This window comes from Oculina patagonica, chromosome 2 (genome assembly GCF_052425735.1).
Source record: "Oculina patagonica isolate OP01 chromosome 2, crgOcupat, whole genome shotgun sequence".
Taxonomy (NCBI): Eukaryota; Metazoa; Cnidaria; class Anthozoa; order Scleractinia; family Oculinidae; genus Oculina; species Oculina patagonica.
Genome location: NC_135759.1, coordinates 26419692 through 26437532, shown reverse-complemented (window position 1 = coordinate 26437532; position 17841 = coordinate 26419692). Strand labels below are relative to the sequence as shown.

The 17841-nt window shown below is 38.9% G+C and overlaps 2 protein-coding genes across 2 annotated transcripts; one reads left to right on the top strand and one right to left on the bottom strand.

Moving 5' to 3' along the window:
- Positions 1–2211: 2211 nt before the first annotated feature.
- On the top strand, positions 2212–4180 carry LOC144643822 (uncharacterized). Its single transcript, XM_078503192.1, has one exon. It carries the CDS (start codon positions 2431–2433, stop codon positions 3421–3423), a length of 993 nt encoding a protein of 330 aa, XP_078359318.1. The 5' UTR covers positions 2212–2430; the 3' UTR covers positions 3424–4180.
- A 22-nt stretch (positions 4181–4202) lies between these two features.
- On the bottom strand, positions 4203–5539 carry LOC144643823 (uncharacterized). The gene has a single exon (XM_078503193.1). It carries the CDS (start codon positions 5454–5456, stop codon positions 4536–4538), a length of 921 nt encoding a protein of 306 aa, XP_078359319.1. The 5' UTR covers positions 5457–5539; the 3' UTR covers positions 4203–4535.
- Between the last annotated feature and the right edge of the window lie 12302 nt (positions 5540–17841).

Genomic DNA, 17841 nt, shown 5'->3' with positions numbered 1-17841 from the left:
AAGTCGCGCCCCCCGTGTTTGCGTAGTGTCTTGGTCAGATAAAACCAAAGTCAGAAGCAGAGTCATTGAGAGAGCCATAGAAAATCAGATACGGTTTTTATTGTCTGGGAACTTTTAGCCCTTTCAATCCTCGGAGAAAGGTAGAATGTGTAGAGTGGGTGGAAGTAGAGAGCTACTGCACGTGCTGAATACTAATAAGATACTGTTAAGATGGTGACATGACAAACGCGAATTTGCACGTTTTCTTTTTCTTCAGACATGGGAAAACAAGGTACTTTTGCCACGCTGAATTTGAGAAGAAATTTCAAAACTCAAATACAAGCGACAGTAAAAGTGACGCTACAGAAAAAGGCTTTCTGAGGGCCTGTTTATATGGAGGAGCGTTGTCCCTGGTAGGAGGGTAACCCTTTCCCCCGAGCTATCTTTTACCGAGCGTTTATATGAGAAAGTTGTCCCTATTGACCGAGCCAAACTTGGCCCTCTCGGTTCAAAAGACTGGCGAGAGTTATTTTGAAATATCTATTAAGGCTGTCTTTTTTAAAATCAGGAACGCTGAAACATCGACAAAGACCATTTTAGACAAATTTTCCGCCAACTTGATGCTGTTTTGGCCGATTCTAGCATTTGCGCATGCTCCGTGTGTGTCAACTTGTCCCTTGTAGGCGAGGCAAAAATAACCAAACTGTTTATATGAAAAAAGTTGGCTCGCTCCCCAGGGTCACCCTACCATCAAAGCGAATGACCCTCCACCCAGGGTCACCCTGCCCCCCGAGCCAACTTTGCAATTTCTCATATAAACAGTTCGCAGCTATTTATAAAGAAACGTATGAAAAGCTCTCTCGCCCGGGGTGGCTCGGTATGGAGGGTAACCCTCCTACCAGGGACAACTCTCTTCCATATAAACAGGCCCTGAGAGGAAAAACAAAATCGTCACGTGCAAAAATACAAACTTGTACATTTCCTCTTGGCCAATATGCAAAGTTCTCTCTCCTTCGCAGAGGCTCCTTCAGCGGGGGAAGGCGAAAAACACGAAAAATGAAAAATATGGGGAGCGCGGGGGACGACGGGAAAGGCGAAGCTGCGGGAGCGAGTCCTCTCTCCTTCCCTTTTCCCTTCCCGGTGTCCCCCGCGCGCTTTCGTTTCGATTCTCCCCAGGCTCCGCGCGCTTACTTTTCACCTCTCCCCATTTTTCAGCCCGTACGAAACACGAAAGAGGCCGCTCTGAGGAGGAGAGAGTGCAAAATTCAGGTGAATACCCAGACCACCTTTCGGTCTTGTCGCGTGCACTTTTGTGCTTTTTTCCGACAACCTTTCTCTAGTTAGCTGTAAACAGTAGCCTGCGTTGCAGACGAACTAAACTCCCAGACTATACCGGGGTTTTGTTCGTCTGCCACGCAAGCCAAGCTAGATAAACAGCAACGATAGCATCTTTTGAACGCTGGACCGCGCAGCACCCTAACCCGAGATGTGTACGTAACCAAATAGCGTAAAATTCTCCCAACAACTACTTAACTTTAAGAAATGTGTGGAGACCTGTAAGGAGAATTTACATCGGAACTTCAAACGGTTAATTGTTACTGACAGGCTTTTTTTAGTGTTCCTACTAATTATCATAATTATTTAATTGCCACACACGGTGATAATTTAACTTCGCGTAAAGTTCACGCAGCATGCTACATATTTTGCATAACACATCACGATCATATCCTTTAATGTATTAAAACAAATCATCATGTTTTTGTTCATGCACGACATAATTTTTGCATAGTGCGCCTGTTTTATGTGTGTAGGTACAATACATATGCTTAAACAGGAAAATCGTCACAAAAAATACATTAGGCGGCCGACCACTCGGAGAAATGACAATATTGTCCCAGCTCTGCTTATAAAAAGACAAAAGATGCAAATAATGCAAATAATCTTAGTATTGATGTCACGCTAAAATAGATCAAATCGTATTTTTAGTACCACTTTTCTCGATCATGTTATTTTTTATCAGAAAAGACATAATCCACAAAATGCATCAGCCTGATAGGGCTTTTTAGTTTTGGCAACGTATCCTGATGCAAAGAAAAATGTTAGGTTATAAAAGTGATTATTTTAGATTATTTTAAAGGATCTTAATACTCGCAATGTGATACTTCTTGGGTCATTGGTCATAGCCAGCCGATAGCTTGAATATTTCATAAAATATTCATTCGACGCGAGCCTGTCATTTCTTATTGACACTTTATCCGAAGCGAACAAAGCGAGTTTTTCGTGTCTTCGATAACTTACTGTTTACCAAGCGATATTTGGACTGGTTTACTTATTAGATTTCTAATGCTAGTGTCAAACAAAGTTTGCTTGTGTTATTGGATGATTAAGTTCGTTTTAGCCTGTTAAAAGCTGCCGTGTGAAGCTGTACGGAAGGTAACTGGAGGTTTCACCATGCCACTCGCTTTGACCGGTTCTCCTACAGCAGTGAAGGATAAAAGGAGTTACAAAGAGGTTCAGGAACTGTTACTGTTACATAGACGCTATGAAGAAAAGGCTGTGCGCATATTTAGAAAAGGATTATCCGACACAAACAGGGCTGACGAGAAACAAGCCAACAGAAAGCCACAAGCTTGCGAGGAACTAGTGTCTAACAACGGATTAACAGAATCGCGTGCACGGCGCAAGAAAGCTTCACCAAAACATCAGCATGAGGACTTATCGAAACCGATTTATTTTAATGACAAAGATTATTTGAAGCAGCTTCTTGTTAAAAGTGATGCTAATGGTAATTTTGTTGACGACCGCATTGTGACTCACTCCGAAGATCGCGCGCAACTTGTGTTGCCGAAATTGGAGGGTATACCACCAGAAAATAAAGAAATATTTTACACAACGCTCCCAAAAATGCCGCCGTTGCCTAAAATTAAGGACAGCAAAGTTAATACTATTAAACCACACCGAAAGAAGAAACGCAATCCGCAAAATTCTCGTAACGAGCCGAGCACGTTTACTGCAGAGACTTGTTTAACTGTTCGACAGTTGCCTAGAGACCATTTTATGCTTCACGACTTTGGCAATGGCGTTAACTCTTCTTCGATATCAGGCGTTCCGAAAATTCCACGTATCACACCGCCGAGAGAAATAAACTTATCTTCCGAGGCAATAAGTACTGATGAAGGGCATCTTTGGCTAGTGCCTTTTGTAAATATTGAAATTCCACCCTATCGCTTAGCAAAGTGGAATGAACTTGAGAGCGGAAGTTTGTCGATTGAAGGAGTCAGACCGAAAGAAATACAAAATGGTGTTACTGAAATTGAAGATTCGCAACCAAAATATAAACGAAACGTACATTTTAGTGAATTTCTACACGAAATTCATCTATATTCTCCCATTTCAACACAGAGCACCAGGTCCAAAGAAGATGTAAACGATATCAATAATTAATAGTTGTTGTCGTGAAATATTTAAATTAAGCAAAAATATGACATTTATTTACTGACTGTACCTGATGCAGAAAATATTAATATATGTCGCTCTAATTTTCTTATGAAGTACTTTTTTAGCGGGTAGCACACATTTTAGGACCTCAAATGGCGGTTTATTTCCATCGGTCCTTAAAAGTGTTTAACACTCGATTTATCTTTAGAAGCAGAATTTTCTTAAATCGACAGTCTTTGTTAATTCAAAACAAAAGCGCGAATTCTCCCATATTGTTCTATAATACTGTAAAGCGTTTAAATGCCAATATTGTAAGGACAATGCCCGTTTAAAAGAATGTTACTTTCTATACAATTAACTGCCTTTGTAAATCTAGATAATTAATATGATAAAACTAAATTTTATCACGTGACTAATTTGTAAACATAATGAAAAACTCTAAAAGACAAACTTTCAACTTTGAAAACTCATTTTTAGCTCCCTTAAATCCTTTGTAATCGTGTTTGTCGTCCTTTCCCTTGTTTGCAGCAGTTTTGTTTCATTTTCAAGCAGATGAATTTCTCTGATTGCCACAGAAAATTCTCCACTACAGAGTCTAAAGCTTGGGCTGGAAGAATTTATAGCCCATTGGGAACCTTGATGTTTGCCAGCTGCATAACTGTCCATATATTAAAACAAAGATTTTCACTGACAGATTTTTTAAGTAAATATAATCTTTATTGAAACAGTGGAATACAAATTTGTTTAACATCGATAAATTAATGGCCAGTGTCACCAACAAAACGATCACAGTTTACAGTTTTCATAATATTTGATACTGATTTGTAACTGAATGAACAACCAGTGCCAGAACCCATGACACGCTTCTCACAATACAGGGAGCTAAACCCTTTCAAGAGTCCTCAATATTTAGAAAGTAGCCTTTCTGGTCTCAATATAGTTTGTTTATATTAACTATCTAGCTTGCACTACGAAAACTCGTAGAGTCTGAATATATTTCGGACTGTATTAGATATAGTGAGGAGAATTTAGTTACCTGATCAGTACTGATTTATTGGAATAAGATGATCATTTTTACTTCTCCTCTTCTTGCCATAATTTCAGATGTCTACAGTCAGTTAATCGTCTTCTGGCAATTGATACCTTACCATTACCCCTTGAGGTAGCTTGATGTCAATTTGTCGAACAGGTGTGGGAGGGGGCTGGGGGATTGTTTGCTCAGTGTATTCATGTTGTACTCTCTTGGGTTCTAGTCTAAGAGTCTTTAAACCGACAGTCACATCCATGGTTTCCTTCGCGGCTTGTCGTTTTAAATCGTTGTTTGTGTTCCCGTTTGGTAAAGATTCCTTCTTAGACCGCACGCCCCAGCCATTAAAGAAACAACTTTTAGGAACTTCAATTTTGTTTTCACGTACTGACTTGACCTTGTGGCCACTCGGCCGAGCAGAGAAAGTAACACGATTGATCCTCATGTTTGTAAAATACTGTCTGGTCGCTTTCTTCCTGTGAGCGTGCTCACTAAAGTTGTTCGTGAAACACTGAACGCATTTGTAAGGGTCAGCGGTGCAGAACGTCCCTGACGCCGACTGAGTAGTACGTTCTTCAGTACCGACAGTGTAATCTTTCAGAATTATTCCATTGTCGCTTTTCGTTTCAAGTGTTTCATCTCCTGCCACTGAAGAACTTGTTGGGCGATAAGCCTGTAATGGCGCACGGCCTGTTCGAAGAGCTTTCGTTTTCTTCTCTTGTTTACGCTTAACGACCCGGGTTTTAGCTTTTTCTCCAGGCGTCCTTGAAGTCTTGGGCTGTAAAGATAGAAAACATTGTTTCTCTGGAGTTCTTCTAGCCCTGGTAAATGGTTTCTCGATTCCCGGCTGCAAACCTTTGGTCAATAAAATTTTGTCGTCAATTTTATGTTCATTTTGACTTGTGCTTGCTTCGTGTGGCATAAGCGAAGTGTGTAAATATTTAAGCCTCCTTAATGCCTGCTCAATTGATTGGTCTTTTGATGTTTTTGTGCCTGTAGACTTTCTATCCATTACACCATAAAAAGAATACTTTTATTCAAGCATTTAAAATACATAGCTGCAGTTATTTCTCTTGTGTTGATGTCCCACGCCGTTAGCTTATGTTGAGGTCTCTTTGCGTGTTACCAAATAAACAATATAAATTTGTTTAACAAAGGAAATTCTTTTCTTCTTGAACGCCAATACGATTCGTTCAAATTGATAATTGCGGAATATTTATTAGCTTAAGAATTACCGCAACACAATTGTTTGTCATGTATAAATTCTAATAACTCATTGTTGTGTTTACAGTTATGTGTGCGTTTTCACTTTCAATTGTGTGAGTGAAAAGTAATTAGGTTTTGTCAGATTTATTGGCTGATTGTTGAAATTTATTTTTAATGACTTAACATTCCAAATAACTGAGAACGAACTTAACGGCTCTTGTTTGCGATCACGTTTAAAAACAATGACAATATCAGTTCAATCCAATCGAGATCAAACTGTGTGAAGTGTTTGTCAACTATTTGCCATCAATCACTGCCGTCTTTAAGTGTTTTAAGTAATATTGACTGACCTTTGTAGTGGTAAATGGACATAAATAGCTACATATCAACTACGTGAGTAAACCACATAAGCATAAAGTTATAAACGAAGCTCCGTCACGCGCGGAAGCACGCTTAGGGAAGTGGTCATAACAAGTGTACTCGATGAGGAACCACCTTGTGTAGGGGGCGGGCTATGCAAGATACCACCTGTCTGATTAGCCAAATGGACAAAATTTATTGGCCTTAAAATTTGAGTTGAGACTTTCATATTAGGTGTGCATGAAGCTTGCCTTGCTGGAGAAATGGCACAAGGAGGTTTGAAATTTTTTTCTTAGTTTCTACTCCTGATAGAGTGGGGGCTATACAAACAAGACACCATCTTTTAAGGTGGGGAAAGGGGGTACATGAAGAGACCACCTGTCTTTTTGCAGAGTGGTGGGTCTTGTCTGAGTACAATAGTTTTGACCATTTCCCTGATGCTTCACGTAAATTTCTCAAGTTCGTTTTTCGTAATCCGTCAACTCGTCCTTCCGCATAACTTGTTCTAGACTTGCTCCAAGTCGCTTGTTAGATTCGCAGGAGACAGCTGGATACAGAAACGAAGGCGCGCGGGCATGAGAAACAAAATGGCGGAGGATCGTGGCGGAATTAATTAATTTACGAAATGCTCTTTATTAGAAACATAAAGCCGAAACTTAACATTCAATTTACGAAATGCTCTTTATTAGAAACATAAAGCCGAAACTTAAAGGGACATGGTCAGCGTTCACGTTTTGAAAAAAGTCCACCTTAACCCAAAATCAAAATACGCGTAGAGAACCTTAAGAAATCTGCTTCAATCTTCTCAGTGTTTTTTTTTTCTTCTAAATTTTCCCATTTAGTGAAACACTGAGAAGATTAAAGCAGATTTCTGATGGCTCGTTTTGAAAAAAGTCCACAGTGGTCTTTTTTCAAAACGTGAAAACTAGTGTCCAGGTCAGCGTGGTAAGAAGGCTGACCATGTCCCTTTAACACGCAATCAGATTCTGTGCGTGCTAAACTGTTTATTTAATTAAAATCTTAATATGCTAATATATTATCACACCCTAGATCACTATATAAGCCTGAACTCCGTATTATAATTTTAACTTGATAATGATGACATGGCGTCATCGAAACGTCGTTCTATTTTCCTATCGCTTATTTTTCTTCTCAAATGTTTCACAAAACATTTTTTTATTCGATACCCTGAGTTTAAATAAGTATCGTCAAATTGCATATCCTCGGTTCGTTCCGAGTAGTCCAATGTGTTCATTATCGCTTTTGGGGCTATTTTGAAAGGGGTTGGCTTTTATAACCCCATGACGTCAACGCATATTTTTTTTATACATTTATTTAATATCACACATGTTACAGAAAGTGAAAAAAGGCACATACAAAAAAAGGAAGACAGAATACATCAAGTTACATAATTTAACTGATAAAGCCTAGCAACTAACAATAACTTTTAACTAGTCTTAATTTTTATATCAATTTCTCTACGTACGCGGTATTTGAAATTAAGCTTTCTAGCGAATTCATTTACCTCAGACTGTTTTATTAAGTTTCTGATTGTAAAGGTAATACTTTTCAATAGCATGCAGTAGTTTAATTTCTTTTGTAGACGGTGTCGTTGCAGATTACCAGAATTTAGGAATTTACCAAAGAGAAGTTCTTCATCACTTTGCGTAAAGGAGGTGCCGTTTTCTTCATTGAAGTGTTGTAAAACTTTATGTAAGAATTCAGTTTAGAAAGGTGGCACTCGATGAAAGTATGGCTTATCGAGTCTGGCTAGCCGCAGTAGGTACAGTCCGAGTTGTTCGATACTCCAAAGAGGTAAAGTTCTTTTTTGGAAACAAGTATCCTATGAGCGAGTTTGAAGTAAAATTATTTAAGTTTGTTCTCTATGCACATAAATTTGATTTCCTTAAAGTAGTTATTCCAATGAATATCATTCGAAGATATTAAATTACGAGCACTTGAGGCAAACATAAAATCTACATTCAAACCCGTCGGTTGTTAGGGAACTCTGGTATGCATTCTATTGTTATCCATGTGACCAGCAGATGTATGGATGTGTTTCTCAGAAAAGCAGGAAGTCTATGACGTCATGGAATGATCAAATTTGAGGTCACGCGATTGAAAGAAAATACATATCTGTCTCCTCCTGTTGATCTCCTCACGCATAATACGCTTGCTTTGTCATTAGTGAAGATGGATAGGAAGAACGAAGTCAAACGTGTGGAAGTAAAAGCGATGTCTCACAATTTAATGGACAATGAGTGTAGATGGAGAAAACAAGGAGATAAAAAGAAGGTGCGGATGGTTAGAGTAGTTGTGGTGTATTATACCGATCGTGAAGGGCAGAATACCGATACCGTCGGCATGGAATGCTGTGCGGAGCATCAGGAGAATGCTGAAGAGAAGCTAATTGAAGACAACGGGCTGAGACGTTAATAAACTGTCAATCCAAGTATGAAGGACTGGACAGACCTCGCTTAACTCAATGAACTGAGTCAGACTTTTTAACGCATTCTGATCAAAACCTGATTGAACTCTATGCATGTATTTTGTCTTGTAATTTGTAGCATATAAACTGATTGTGAGGAGAACACTGGCACTTGTACGGTGAATCACATAATCATAGCTGAATAGCGTGGAACTCGCTGCAAGATAACACACAATGACTTGTAAACACATCTTAAATTGAAAGGAGAATTCGAAATAAAAACAATGAGTGAAAAACAAATATGAATGTTTTCCTGAGCTCTTTATACATGAATTATACAGAATGTGGAAGAGTTGTTCAATATCAACACAACTGATATTGGTTGTGGTCAAATAGAACTGACGTTGTGAATACCCCGTGCCCCGTGTTTAATAAGAAACAACCCAAGTACGGTATATGGTCACAATCACATCCTGTTCAGTAATAAGTCACCAAATAAACAATACAAATTTGACTAAGGTATCAGTAAACCCCGCTAGCGATCGTTGTTCTGTTTACGATATAGTTAGTCTTGAGCACCAATAAGACTCGTTCAAATTAATAATTGCGGAATGTTTATATATAAGCTTAAGAGTTACCGCAACACAATTAGTTGCCAAATAAATTGAAAAACTTATTGTTGTATTTACAGTTTATATGTATGCGTTTTCACTTTCAAACGAAAATTATAAATATGGTTTTGTCGGGTTTATTGGTTTTTTTGTTTGCGAGTAAATGAGAACTAACTTAGTAGCTCGTGTTTGAGATCACGTTTAAAAACAATGAAAGTAAATTCAATCCAATCGAAATCCAACTTTGTGAAGTGTTTGTCAACCAAGAATGCGTGTTTTGAAGTATCTGAGAAGTAATATTGAGTGACCTTTGTAGCGGTGAATGGACAAAATAGCTACATATCAACTAAGTGTACAGCAGCGTCACGTTTTTAAAAAAATATGTTTTAAAAAAAATTCCGCTCGAATTTTTTGTTCGTAATCAATCCGTCAGTTTTTTCTTTCACATTACTGGTTTCATCGTCGTTTATTACTACCTGATTGGTGCTTATCAACCCAGTCTCAGCCCCCGACTGCGTGTGAGGCTAACCTAGTCTAAGCAGACTATTATTTTGAGTTTTTTTTTCTTTGATCTGGAGATCATCAGCCATTGACTTTGCCTCTTTAATTTCAACTGTATACTTGGGCACAGTAAAACAGAATTACTGAACTAATAAAAAACAAGCCTGCATGTTCGTAAGTCATCTTTCCAAACATTATAGTAAATCAGTTTGGTCGCATGCATGGAGAAACGAAGGCTATTCAAACACTGGAAAGGTGAGTAAAGGCTTCAGACTGGCCAACCAACGTTTTGCGTTTTGCATTCCAGATGAGCTTAAAATTAGAAAGCACTTCGCTCAGTTTGTTTTGTGTCTGCTGAAGTCTGTAACTGGGGTCCAAAGAACTCGCGCCACATGCTCTAATCAATCAGAATTGATTTTTTTTTCAACCAGCCAGTGACTAAAAACTAACTGTCACCAGTTGCATGATTTTTTAGTTGTGATATTGGTTCGTGGTTTTCTTTTCTGTTTAATTAGAAAAAGCTGTATTGCAATCCAAAACACGAAAAAAAACATCGTCCGGAAAATACCTTAGGTATTTAATAAAGGAATAATCATTTTGTTAATGGCCTGTAACAGAGCTTTAGGTGGTGTTGAACCGCGTCTTGCGATATAGTTTAAAGCAATGGATCTCAAAGTGGCACTGGCAAGGTCTTTCTTGGAATCTGATAGAAGCAGTGGTTCGAACTTCCAAAACGCTTTTTAAAAACTTGCTTGAATATCTCGAGGAGATGCTTGTTGAGGTATTGCAAGTTGTAGTCCTCTGCATAGGACAAGTTTTTCGAAGAACGATAGATGGTAGGACGATAAGTTGTTGATGTGTTTGTCAACGCCTACTTTTTTGTAGACTAAGCGGGCCAATTTTGAAGCATGAGTCTTCATAAGGGATTGAAACTGACTCTTCTGTAGTGATAACAATATTCGTAGTACTACGAATATACTATTCCAAGAAAGACCTTGCCTGTGCCACTTTGAGATCCATTGCTTTAAACTATATCGCAAGACGCGGCCCAGCACCGATAATCATTTTGAAATGAAATTTGGGTGCAACAAATGTACAAGATTGGATCATGCGTGCCGATAAATAAACAAAAAAATAAAGAACTCATTTTAATCAACATAGACAGCACCTGTAATCCTTAGTTTAATCCCATTTTCCATTGTCTATCGGTCGCGACGCCTTTTGATCAATCAACTTTCCATTCACTTGTTAGCTCTATAAATCCGGTGTCTGCATTTTCATTAAAACAATCAGATCACAAATGAAAACGATGCAAATACCTTAATAATACCCCCACACAGAAGGATTACTGAGGGTCTGATTAAACAGAGTTCAATCTTAGAGACAGCTAAGAAGACGAAGTAAACAAGAAGATTTAAAAGTTGGTTAAATCCTAGGCAAGTGGAAATACGTAAACGACATTTTTCACTGCAAGGTAAATTTCTCTGTTTGTGCGATGTGCATGACTTGGCTAGTTATAAAGCAATTGCTGCAACGTCTTGTTTAAATCAGAACTTTTGCTGGTCGGGCATAACAATACCGTCGACATCAGTGCAGAAAGGTAGTTTTTGCATCAGCGACAGGCTGAAACCCTTTATACATGTATTTAGTTTTTTTCAGTTTTTATTCGCACAAAACCTATAGGACGGCGATAATAAGTAAGTAATAACAATTACAAGGAAGATATTTGAGGGAGAAGGGGCAAAGCACTACAACCAGTGATGTAACAAGGCTGGTTTCGCCGTGCCAACAACAAGGCACCAATTCTTGGCTTGACCAGCCAGATAGATAGATAGTTTTAATATTGAAGGTTTAAAATTACAGCTCTCTCTAGCGGACTTAGCTTCGATCGACTATAAAGCGGTTTGGGCGAACCTATTGCGAACAAAGTTGATTTGGTTTGTAAATATGGTGTAAATTTCAAAAAGTCAGATACGAAAATGTCCTTTTCAGTAATACAACTTTAATAAACCACTTCAATCATATACCTAAAAATTCATGTAACTGCATTTTACTGACTCTGTGGATAATCACAGGTTAATGCCGATGGCGACCTCTGTTGAATTTCCCCAAAGTCCGCGGAAGTCACCAGCATCACCATGCTTTGACATACAAGAGTTTCGAAGCAGATCACAGGCAAGTGACGACTCGTTTGAGGACTTTCTACCTGCCATTGAAGTCATGTCAATTTGTACACAGCTATCCAAGCGCAAAAGCGAATTTGGAAAAACCGAAAACCGGAGGGTACGCTTCGCTCTCATTCCAGCTGTGTTTGGAGTCGATGGCAGTTCTCCGCCGCGTGTGAGTAGCTGGGGATTCAAGCCTGTTGGATTTCCTGTTAGCAAAGAGAGTTCATCTAAAAGAACGCGCTCCAATGTGACCAAGATAAAACGTAAGGACGAGTCGAGCTGGGGCATTCATGAGCACAGTCAAAGGTGGGGCTACTCGTCTCCCGCATTTCGTGGTAGGTCTCCGCCAGCTCAACTTTACAAGTACAAAAACGCGCTGAAGATTGAACAAAGCTCAGCTGATAAATGTGATGTTCCAGGCATGACTGTTCAACAGGCGATTCTGTTTCGAAGAACTTTCAGCACCAAGTTTCTTGCGAATAATCATAAGGAGAGTAGGAAGCACAACAATACGCCTGTCTGTTTAGAAGCAGTGCCACAAAAGGCTTTGGAAAGGCATGTTTCCATGCCTGATTTAAACTCCATACAAACCTGGTATAGTGGAAGGGAAAGGAAACAAAGTGTACATTGCGACTCACTGCGTCAAACATGCAAAAGCGAAAGCAAGAGAGTCAAACCCCAGAAAGACATAGTGGCGAACCTGGAAGACAATTTACCAGCTGCTAAGTGTTCTTTATGTGTCTCAGAAAGCCAAGACGTAGCGACAAATCATATTCAGGCGAAAAAGATTGACATCAAACTGCCATGCCTGAACACCAATCAAGAGGCCTGAAATCACAAAACGTGTGTAGACACTGTTAAAACAGTTTGGTTGGGATCTGCCTTTGCTTATTGCACTCTACCGTTCGTGAGCAAAGTGTAATTAAGTCAAACAATTAAGGACGTGTGTCAAACTCATGGAACATGTGGACTCTTTCGAGCTTTAAAATAATCCCGCAGCACAACTAATGAACGAGAAAAGGAGAGTTTGGTTAGAGCCAATAAGATAAGTTCAGATTAATTAGCTTTGCTTCAAAACACATCTGCAACAGGTTAGGATAGGTATAGTTAAAATAACCAGCGGGCAGGCGCCTGATACGATCCTTTGTTTTATCTGACATTTGCCTTTTTTGAGGTATCTTGGAAAATAAACATGTTTAACATTCAATCAGAGCAAATGATTGGGTATCCATTATATGCCACAGCACAAATGCGCATGATCCAAATTGCTTTTGCGCGGCTACAAGGCACCTGGTCCGCATTCTCGACGAAGACCCCCTGGGGACGAGGATCTATCTTGACTTTGTTGACGCATGCGTAATCATAACACGTTCTAAGTTCCTGTTGCTATGGGCAACTGAATTTCAGAGATCCACTATGATATATCTGACAGGAACTGATTGCTGTACGTTGTTATGCGGGGTTTATTTTTATTTTGCATTACATAGGAGCTATGTATTTATATATATGTCTGTGAATACAAAGTTTTTCGTTCAGTGGGAGGAAAACAGCGTTTCACTCGCGCGTCTGTATATAAAGGAGCTCGAAGCAAGACGGCGTGTTTTTCACAGGCCAATTTAAAAATAGTCAGCAGTTCAAATGCCTCCTATTGTGTTTAGTTGTGTACATTGATTGTAAACACATCGCTGACATTAATCCACACAAATCTTCAACCGCCTGGATTTTGATCTCAGACACTCGACCATTTGTACAAGTTTGCCTTGATTGCAATTTAAACGAAGATTTTTGTCGACCTTAATCTCCTTATCTGATTAGCGAAGCCGCAATGTTTACTGAAGAGAAAATTAACCGCAATTAATGTACGTAATTAACGCGACGTGGTTTCTATTATTTTTAGTACAGATTCGTCTCGCGTCTTTTAGAGAATTAAGCCAGGAAATCTGCTTTGTTATGCAGATAGACACATGTACTTGCCTTTTGTTCGTATTGCAATATGCCACTGTTAAAAGACTCCCACTTAATTGACATGGAGCCTCTAGAGTCGATTTGTTTACATATTCGATCTAATTTCTTTTTTTTAGATTCAAATTATTGCCGCCTTTGAAGAACATGTCTCATTTTGAGCCGTCATGTTTACCCAATGCAAATTTCCTTGAAGTTTAGATTTTGTAATTTGCTGCAGATAATTATTATACAAATTCGGCTTCGAGTGAGATCGAAACAGCACGATAACAGAAAGATTTATCAAAACACCACTGATGAAAAACAATGCGTTTGGATAGAAAACATTATATCGTCGCCACCAGGTCTTGGCTGAAAAAAGGAAAGCACTAGTTTAATATTCAGTATAATATTCTATCTACATTTAAGATCGTGGCAGCTGCAATTAATCCAAGTTATTGATGCAATATTCGTTCAGACACCTCACTATACAAGGAAGAAATCTTTGAGCTGCGTTGTCGGGACGACTGTTATGTATAGAACTCGTGCAGCACGCAAGAAGATTTTGAAGCAAAGCGAAGCTGACCAAGAATGTGTTATGCGGAAAACCGCAATGAAACAGTTAAGCAAAAGTCTTGGCGATTTACCCAACTTCAAGAAAGGAATCGACGAAAAGTTAAGAGGAAAACTGCCGAAGTCAAGCCCTCGCTTACATCAAACTCGACGACTTGGCGATACAAAACTTTCACCTGAAGTTGATGAAATGGAAGATTACTTGGTAACGAAGGATTGCTTCTGCGTTTTGCAACATAAGATCTGCGGAGAAGCTTTACATTTGAAAAATAGATACTCCTTTACACCGCCACCTTCAAGGGATGGCTACGATCAACGTCTGAAAGAAATAGCGAGAGATAATGCAAACTCTACGAGCTTTAAACCCACGAGGCAAAAAGCACTGAAAGTTGACGAAATCGTTCACACGGCATCGAAGCTGGAAGCGGAATATCTTAAACGAGCGAAATCGCCTGTTTACAGAACGAACTGCAAACTGGGTCCATATGGAAATTGCAGTATTTGTGATGGAAATTGCAATTCTGAAAAGTTGAAGCCGAGTTCGAGGCTTAAAAGGAGGACATTGGTTGTTAAAATTCCCGCAATGTCGGATAATTTAAGCGACCACGATTACAGGGGAGGGTGGGGTTCGAGCTCAAATTTTTCATATCGACATAAAAAGTAAATATATTTTGTGGAATAATCAATTAAGAGATGAGAATAAAGAAGATAGATTATTCTTATAGACAGTTTAAGCAAATTATAAAAAACACACAATTACTTCTGACTTCTTAAAGGCTTTAAAAATTACAATAGTTGTATGTTTTCACAGGACGAAATACCAAGATTCCGTAAACGGAAACGTTGCGGAATCATGTGTCACCGTTGCGGAAACATGACGGACAACTCGTGTTTCCGTCTGCGGTTTCGTGGCGTTTACTCGTGTTTCCGTTGCTGCGGTCACAGCGGAACCGTACCACTTTTTTACATGTTTCCGTCAAGTTTCAGCTGAAGGAAACAACGGTTTCCGCAAGCGGAACCTCATGGTTACCTTTGCGGAAACACGCGATTACGTTCCGGAAATATCTTTTTTTCATGTTTCCGTCGACGTATACAGACTTAAAGGTTGACGGAATCACGGGATAACGTTCCGGAAATATGATTTGCTGGTTTCCGTCGACGTAAACAGGACGGAAATACCAGGTAATGTTCCGGAAACATGTTATTTTTTCTTGTTTCCGTTGACGTAATCAGGCTCAATACTGGACGGAAATAAGCGTTTTCGTGTTGGAAACGTTTGATTTTTGACTGTTTTTTAGCACTCCATATTCTTCCCTTCTCAATAACGGGCTTGATTGGTAAATAATTTGTTTTAATTGCTCTGTTAAAATTATCACCCATGCCATACTTTTACTTGTACCGTCGGTGTGCCAAATCCATTCCCCACTTTATAAAATCACACAAATACAAGTAAGATTTTCATCACAGCTCAATTTAATCAATATTCTGGTTTTACAATCGACCCTTGATACATAATAATAATTGTAATTATTTGAAACGATTTTAGCTCTTCGTTTGAACGTAACATGTCAGAAAATTATTCAACACCGGTCAGATAACCATGCTTTTTCAACTGCTCAGTGCATAACGTTCGTATCATTCCCTGCGAACTGCCCAACTAGGTCCTTTACTTGGCTGAGGACGAGCTGATTCCTCTTCACTACGAGTGACACGGGCACTTGTCCGACGTTGCCTTTCACTTAGACCAGCAAAATGCGCTTCATCAAGTTTCGCTTTAATGTTCCTCAATTTACTTTTCTCCCATGATAAGCTTCTAATCTTTCGTGGTTTGGGGCCACTCCTTCGTTCCACAGCGTCTTCCTCGCAGCTTTCTTCAGATGACATAAAACTCATGGCGTCTGGAGAGGACAGAATTTCTCGTGCTTTTTTCTTGTCCTCTTTTGAAAGTACAGTTGTCTTTTCCAAACAAGAAAGTCGTCGAGAGAGTTTCTGAAGGAAACAAACGAAGGAGATAAGTCAAAAAAAATTTCAGATTATATACTACCAAGATGTCTTTTTCGTGCCTAAAGATGCCATGACTTTCAGAAACATTTTTTACAAAATAAAAAAAAATCTGCCTAAGAAGTAAATTTAGTGAAGAAAATAAAATACTGCACTGATATAATAGCATTGAGCAACAGCGTACTTGAGCGTGTTATGCAGCGTATTTTTATTCATGGAAGATGGTTATGAATTTACTGTTAATTGTCCGAATTAAAACCAAAAAAATAGCAAACAGACTGGAAATATGATAAAAAATATAGGTATATGCGTAGTACTTACCCTCTTTAGACGATTACTTCGCTTGACTTGCTTTCGGTGCTTCTCAAAGCTATTTTTGGTTTTCCTCGTGCCATCGTCCCTTAATGACCTCCAGTGTTGATGAACAGCAGCTAGTTGAAAATGAAAACATAATATATGTTAGTCAACATGCTATCTTATTTATACGAACTGGTAGAAATCACTGCAAATAAAAACTTCCTACCGACCAAATCCTTTTTGTCATTTTTCGACACATGCATGTACTTAGTGTGTTGGCAGTTTTCAGTTCGACGAGTAGGCAAAGCGGGTAGAAATTACAGTGTTTGTATGGGAATCCGGCGGCATGTATCTTATGACAACTTATGAATTGTAAAGTTAAGATACTAGGCAAAAGTTATTATTTGCCGAGTTCGAATTAAGGATGTAGCTGGGCTAGAAAGAGTTCAGTTACGTTTTTAATGTTTCCATGCATTTGTCTGTATTTTTTTCCCGCAATTTACGCGGTTCGCGGGCCGGGAAAAATATAGACAAATTGGGGTATGGGAAATTAAAAACGTAACTAAATGCTTTCTAGCCCAGCTGCATCCTTCAAACTCGGCAAATAAAATCTTTTACCCAGTATCTTAACTTTACAACTCATGATGAGTTGTCCGGATTTCAATTTTTGTACAAGATATTTGCCGTCGGATTCCCATACAAACACTGTACTTTCTTTCCGCTTTGCTGGCGTCGAAAACCGTGATAAGGTTTATTGAAACGACTTTTTAAGCAAACTGTTACATGTATGATGTTTCTCTTTTTATCCTTTAAACACAACCTTTAGCCACTCAAAACCCTTCTTGAATAAATGTCAACAGAATAAACTTTTGGTACGCACACATTTAGGTTTTATTACAGAAGCTTTCTCGGGAATTACTAACTGTTGATTGACAATTCGGGATTAAGTTTTTCCAAAAGGCTGTAAGCATACACAGAGTCCCCTTTTCTCTTAAATAATGACTTTATTTTGACCTTCTCGAGAGGGTCGATTTCTCCTACCACTTACAAAGGAGGTTTCGCTGCTCTTGTAAAAAGTTTACGAGCAAGGCTTACCTTTAATGGTGGACTTCTTCCATTTTTTCTTGCCGTGCACCGCGCGCACTTCAGTTAAGATTTTCTTGGCCATGGCTTGATTTGATGAACTGTGGAAGCTACAAGAACAACAGAGATAAAGGGCAACATTAAAAATAGAGAAAAAAGGAGAGAAACTTTGAAATGACTGTCAATAGAACCGTTGTTGAGTTTTGTTGAATCGAATGAAACATCCCT